General features: G+C 39.9%; 1 protein-coding gene across 1 annotated transcript; it reads left to right on the forward strand.

Annotated features, from left to right (window-relative positions):
- Positions 1-4,831: 4,831 nt before the first annotated feature.
- LOC108282262 (protein S100-A11) lies at positions 4,832-5,358 on the forward strand. Its single transcript, XM_017498137.2, has one exon. The coding sequence runs from the start codon at positions 4,886-4,888 to the stop codon at positions 5,201-5,203; it is 318 nt and encodes a 105-aa protein (XP_017353626.1). The 5' UTR covers positions 4,832-4,885; the 3' UTR covers positions 5,204-5,358.
- Positions 5,359-6,808: the final 1,450 nt, after the last annotated feature.

Here is a 6,808-nt window from a genome sequence, read left to right on the forward strand (position 1 = left end):
GGTTGAGAACCACGGAGCTACACGTTATGCTTCAGCTTCACCCTCGACTTCCTCGCTGTCCACTTTCTCCTCACTCCCCTGATTTTTATCTTTATTCAACTGCAACAGTTCTTTTAAAAACCACCAAATTATTTCATAATTCCAAAATCACATGGCATTATAAAAATCTTTATTCCCTTTAATGTGTTTGCAAATGTTGGACCCCAGGGTATCCCTATTTTATGAACTTCCCACCTTTTGTTTCCACTGCTTGCAGTCACATGAATTTCATCTCTAACCCACGTGTTTTTGAGGGTTCTTCATAGACTCTTATTTTCCCATTCCCCAAGGCATCTCTTTTCTTCTTTCTTCCATGTACCTAATTCATCCCAATAACTTCAAACACTATTTCTATGAAAACAACTATGAAATCTTTAGACCACTCTTGTAATGACCTTTCCCCATTAACCACTTCCAGATACACACCTCAGGAAGGTCCCATGCATTCCTCACACCCAGTATGTTTATTTATTCATCAGATATTAAAGGACAACCATATTCCAGGCCCTGTACCAGATTCTAGGGGTGCAAAATGAAACTCAGACACAATCTCACCATTTCAAAGCTAGAACTCAATGAAGAAATGTAAGCCAGCAACTTTAATGCACACAAGGCAAAATACCACAAGGGAGGAAGCTCAGTGCACCAAGAGGCACAGCTAACCCAAATTTGGAAGTCAGGAGAGGCCTCTGGGAAACAGCAGTATCTAAGTTGAGTCTTAAAATATGAGTAGGAGTCAGTGAATAAGAAGAAAGAGAAGAATAAATCCTAGTGACCATTTATCAGTTCTGAACGAAGTAACATCCAATTATTCTTTGGCTTGAGCAAGTCCCTGAGTACAGCCTTAGGGGTACCTTCCAGAGTCAAAGGATACAAACCACCCATTCCCCAGCATGGCAAAGGCAGGGGCTGGGTGTGCCCATTACTTAGCCATGGCCAGTTTAGTAACCTTTCCCAAGACCTTTGCTTTAAGCAAAGGAAGAACATGGGACAAGTGTACTTTTTTTTACACATGGAAAGGAGACCACAGAGACCTAGACAGGACGGAAAATAAACCTGGAGAGTGGTACTGTGGAAAAGGAAAGTGAATGTTTCAAAAAGGGGGTGTATTGTGGTGAAGGCCTCTGGATTTGGGGTCATGGAGAGCTGACCTCAAGACGCTATACTTCTATTTGTGACCTGTATAACCTTGGTCAGTTTTCTCAGTTTTCTAAAGTATGAGATGGAATAACAATCCTAGCTACATCACCAGGTTACTTTGAGGATTAAATGAGCTATCTCATTTAAAGCACTTAGCACAATTCGTGGCACAGAGAACAAAATGGTCGGGGGGTCAGGTGCTGCAGAAGGGTCAAGGAAGGTAAGGACCAGAGCAGGTTTCCAGGAGTCACGTGACAGGAAAGGCCCTCAGAACCTAGAAAGAGCAGTTTACAGGAACAGACAAGAGCAGAAAAGAGATTGCAAGGGGTGTGAAAGCATGGAAGACGGGAAAAGCAGAGACAATAAGTAGAGATGATTCTTTAAAGACATTTGACGGTAAAGGGAAAATAGATTTAATGGTCTTTGGTAGACAACTTGGAGTTACCTTTAAAGTTTTTTTTCTAAGATGGGAGATACATCAGCATGCTTAAAAGATAGAGAAACAATATGAATTAGAGAATTAAGATATTAAAAAAGGAGATAATCAGTTAGATTAGGGATCTCAAAGGGTGGTCTACATATCCCTTAGAGCTCCCAAAAACCTTTCCAGAGAAGCTGAGAGATCAAAACTATATTCATAATAATAATAAGATGGCATTTGCCTACTTCATCCTATGACTTTTGTATTGTGCGTGCAAAAGCAATGGTGGGTATATTTGTACAGTTTGTGCTGCTGTAATAGAACATCTGAGACTGGGTAATATATAAAGAACAGAGAATTTTTTTTCTTACAGTTCTGGAGCCTGGGAAGTCCAAGATTAAGGGGCTTGCATCTGGCGAGGGCTCTTTCATTGCATCATCCAATGGAGGAAGGCTGAAGAGAAGAGAGAAAACACAAGAGAGCGAGAGGAAGGGAGTCAAACTCACCCTTTTATCAGAAATCCACTCCTGCAATAATTAACCCACTCCCTCAATATTGGCATTAATTCATTTTCTCCCCTCATGACCTAATCACCTCTTAAAGGTTCCACTCCTCCACACTGTTGCATTGGGGATGAAGTTTCTAGCACATGAATTTTGCAGGACACATTCAAGCCATAGCAGTGGTTACAACTGCTGGCCCCTGGCATGAATCAAGGTAGAGCCATCACACTGTCACAGCTGTCATTATCCTCTTCACCACCAAAAAACAGTAAGATGAACACAAGTTTCATTTAAGAAAGTTCTTGGCAAAGCACACAAATTTTAATCTTATTAAATCTTGATTGATAGCCCACATCTTTTTAGCATTCTACGTGGCAAAATGAAAACTGCATACAAAGCGCTTCTCCTGTAGACCAAGCGTGATGGCTGTTTTCAGGCTGTTTGCAGAGTTGTGAGTTGAACTAACCCCTTTTTTCATGAAATACTATTTTTACTTCAAAGAATGGCTAACTAACAAAGTATGGCTATTCAAATTGGATGTTTGGAAGATATTTTCTTGAAATTAGCAAAATGAGCCTGTCATCTCACGAAAAACTGATGGAATTTGTTTCCAATATTAATATTTGAGATTTTAAGCAAAAATTACAATTTTGGAAAATTTGTATCAGCCTTATGAGTTTAACAGCTCTCAATGCTTAAATTTTCTGATGTCATTGGTCATAATATTAATGAATATGGTATTTTTTATGATATAAAATAAAATATCCCAACATTTGGATGGTCTGCACAAATCGGTCAACCAATATTTTTTGAAAGACCATGGATAGTCTTAAAAATCATGCCTTAGTAAAAAATTAGTTCAAAGTATAAATAGATGAATGAATTTTAAAGTAACAAGGTATGAAAAATTCATTAATACGCTTTCAGATTTCACATTGCAGCTAGCCTTTAAGAAAGTACCACTTGTTGAATTTTGATATAGTATCAAAGAAAAATATCCACAGTTATCTGAACAGATTATTAAAAGAGTCCTCCCTTGTCCAACTACATATGTCTATGAGTCAGGACTCTCTATCATACTTCAAATAAATAACTATTTCACAATAGATTGTATACAGAAATCCAGTTGTCTTCTACTAAATAATACTTAAAAGATTTGAAAAAATGTAAAACGCCGGGCACGGTGGCTCACGCCTGTAATCCTAGCACTTTGGGAGGCCGAGGTGGGTGGATCACCTGAGGTCAGGAGTTCAAGACCAGCCTGGCCATCTTGGTGAAACCTCCATCTTAAAAAAAATAAAAAATAAATAAAAATAAATAAATTTTAAAAAATGTAAAACAATGCTCTCTTCCCTTTAATTGTTTTTGTTTTGAAGATTACCTTTATTTTTATTTACAAACGCAATTTAGGACCAAGCATGGTGACTCACACCTATAGTCCCAGCACTTTGGGAGGTGAGGCAAGAGGATCACTGAAACAAGAAGTTCAACACCAGCCTGGCAACATAGCGAGACCAGCCCCCCACCGTCCCAACAAAAAAAGTTTGCAAATTAGCTTAGCATGGTGGTACATGCTTGTAATCCCAGCTACTAGGCTGAGACAGGAGGATCACTTGAGTCCAGGAGTTCAAGACTACAGTGAGCTATGATGGTACCCCTGCACTCCAGCCTGGGTGACAGAACAAGACCCTGTATTAAAAAATAAACAAACAAATAAAAGTTCAATTTAGTTAACATATATTGAGTTTATTCTTGATATTTGAAGAAAATTATAACATATTTTTAAATTTTTCTGTTTCAATTCCTAGTATGGTGTCAACACATATAGTTCAATTTGAGGACTGCTGGATTAGAGAATGGCACTAGAGAAGGGAGGAGAGAGCAAGACTCAGAACAGAAGTGGAGAAATTCATCTGAGACAAAGGAGGGATATCTCTCCTATAGGAAACAGAGGAGGAGGGGATGAGACAGACATGGAGACATTTTTAGATTTGGTGGCAGGAATTTGAAGGACTTCCCTTCGAAAGTTTGTTTTCATTGTAATGTTGGAGTTGAAATCACTGGCTAAACATAAGAAAGTGCAGCGGGTACCAGGAGTGTGAGCAGCCTGTGGAGCGGCTCTGTGGTACCTATCAGAGCCATGCAGAGGGAAGACAGAGCAGCATCAGAGTCCCCGGGTTGGGGTGAGTATTCCTGAATCGTGACCAAATCTATGCCCATTAACCTGCTGAAGCAGCTGGGCAGGAACACTGAACAAGATAATATCAACCAGCATTTACAATATGTATTTAATTTCTTATTTATTTAACATTTCAACCATACAGAAATAGAACAGTATCTCAAACACCTGCCTGTCCACTCCCAAAATTTCAATAATTTTAATGTTTTGCCATAGGTAACACACTGAACATTTAAACTAATTTATTTCTGGATGTTTTAATGTGTCCTAAAATACTTTATTAGTTGCTAGGTCCACTCTTTATCTTCTAATTTTATAAATACTCAGTTATTCAATTCTGCTTCTGCTGTTGATCTTGAAATCTAACTCTACTAGATGGATAGCACACCAGGAATTGTACACAGTACACACACCTCGATCAAGATTGAGGTGCTCGCTGTAAGTAATCATCTTGCCACCTTTAGCTTCAGAGAACAAACAATTTTACTGGGAAAAAATGGTTAAACGGATCTGTTTTCACTTTCTCTTTTAAAGAATATAATATGGAGAGCTCTCAGCGCCGGTCCCAGCCGCAGCCTCCCGCGCGCCTCGCTCAGCTCCAACATGGCAAAAATCTCCAGCCCTACAGAGACCGAGCGGTGCATCGAGTCCCTGATTGCTGTTTTCCAGAAGTATGCTGGAAAAGATGGTTATAACTACACCCTCTCCAAGACGGAGTTCCTGAGCTTCATGAATACAGAACTGGCTGCCTTCACAAAGAACCAGAAGGACCCCGGTGTCCTGGACCGCATGATGAAGAAACTGGACACCAACAGTGATGGGCAGCTAGATTTCTCAGAATTTCTTAATCTGATTGGTGGCCTAGCTATGGCTTGCCATGACTCCTTCCTCAAGGCTGTCCCTTCCCAGAAGCGGACCTGAGGAACCCTTAGGCCTTCAGATCCACCCCATTTCCTTCCAGCCTTTCTGTCGTCATCTCCATAGCCCACACATTACCCTTTGAGCCCAGCACACCAGCCACCTCATGCAGGCCCCACCTGTGGATAGTAATAAAACAATGTCGCTTTTTTAAAACATGAACTGGAGAGTTGCTGAATTTGTGCAAGGGAGGGTGGAAAGTGGGAGGAATGTAAATTAGGTTGATAGAAGCTGTGTAGTAAATAAGAACAATGCATCTTGTTATACACATAATCATAACTAATGTTACAACCAGAATCATCTCTAAATTACTGACTGATAGAGAGATGTCATTTATTGTCGTTAGTCACTCACTGCTACCCCTGTTGGCACTATCAGAAGTCCTGAGAATACAACCAGCAAGACAGACAAGATCCTGCCTTCACTGAGTATAACTTGTAGCTGGGGGAGAGAACAGTCACTAAATAAACAAAGGACTATCAGAGTATGGTAAGTCCTAGGAAAGACAGACTACAATTATGTTATGGATTCACGGGGACTACACGAGGGCACTGTTCTGCAGACATGACATTTGTGCTGAGATCTGAAGAACTAGAAAGAGCAAACGTGGAAAGAAGGAGAAGGATTTCAAGAGAAGCAACGGGAAGGGCAAAGGTCCTCCAAAGCCGAAAAGGATCTGGGATGTTTGTAGAACAGAAAGGAAGCTGGTGTTGCCAAGGTCTTTCTGTTTGGCTTGGCTTAAGCTAGTGTTAACATTAGGGTTTTTTTTTGTTTTTGAGACAGAGTTTCGCTCTTGTTGCTGAGGCTGGAGTGCAATGGTGCGATCTCGGCTCACTGCAACCTCNAAAAAAAAGAATATAATATGACCCATTGCCTCAATGTATTATGTAGTAAGGATGTGATCCAACCAAAAAAAAAAAAAATCTAAGTTCAGCTTCCTTGTCAGAGTGAACAAATTCCATTGGTTAGAGCTAAATCTTCAGAACCCAAACTCTGGAAATAGTTCATGTCTTCTACTACTATGTAATTTTGACAGACAATTAACCATTAGAGTTTTAATCTTATCAACTATGCAAGCACTTGCTCTCCTTTCACCAAAATGAAAGGTTCCTGGGATGACTACACAACACTCAGAAATGTCTGAGGAACTATATTCCCATATTCAGCTGCAGTTGAGCCTAACAGTCTGAGCTGAGGTGGAGGCCTTGAGACATTCATGAGCTCTGATTCCAGCAACCTCTTTTGGCCTCCCTAACATCTCATGAGCCACAAGGCACTTGGGGCAGCATTTTGGCTACTCAAAATGTTGTGCAGTATGAAAAGGGTAATATGAGGTTTTAGACGTATTCTGTGAGATCTCCAATGTGATATGCTTTCAAAGGGTATAGTGTTGGTACTATCAAGGCACTATAGAGTTCTTTCATTTATTCCACACAACAATTCCTCATTTTTAAAGTGGAATTATTAACAACAACAACAAAAATAAGGATGACATTGCTCTTGAAAGCTTATAAGGTGATTTTCATATGCCCCTTTCTCAGTTACAAAGACTGTTCACAAAATAATGATTACAACAAAAATATAAAGTATATACTGAGTGTGCCTATG

This window comes from Cebus imitator, unplaced genomic scaffold (genome assembly GCF_001604975.1).
Source record: "Cebus imitator isolate Cc_AM_T3 unplaced genomic scaffold, Cebus_imitator-1.0 Scaffold12, whole genome shotgun sequence".
NCBI classification, from domain to species: domain Eukaryota; kingdom Metazoa; phylum Chordata; class Mammalia; order Primates; family Cebidae; genus Cebus; species Cebus imitator.

What these genes read in the sequence shown, in the direction of transcription:
- LOC108282262 (XM_017498137.2), top strand. Translation starts at nt 4,886, where the DNA reads ATGGCAAAAATCTCCAGCCCTACAGAGACCGAGCGGTGCATCGAGTCC.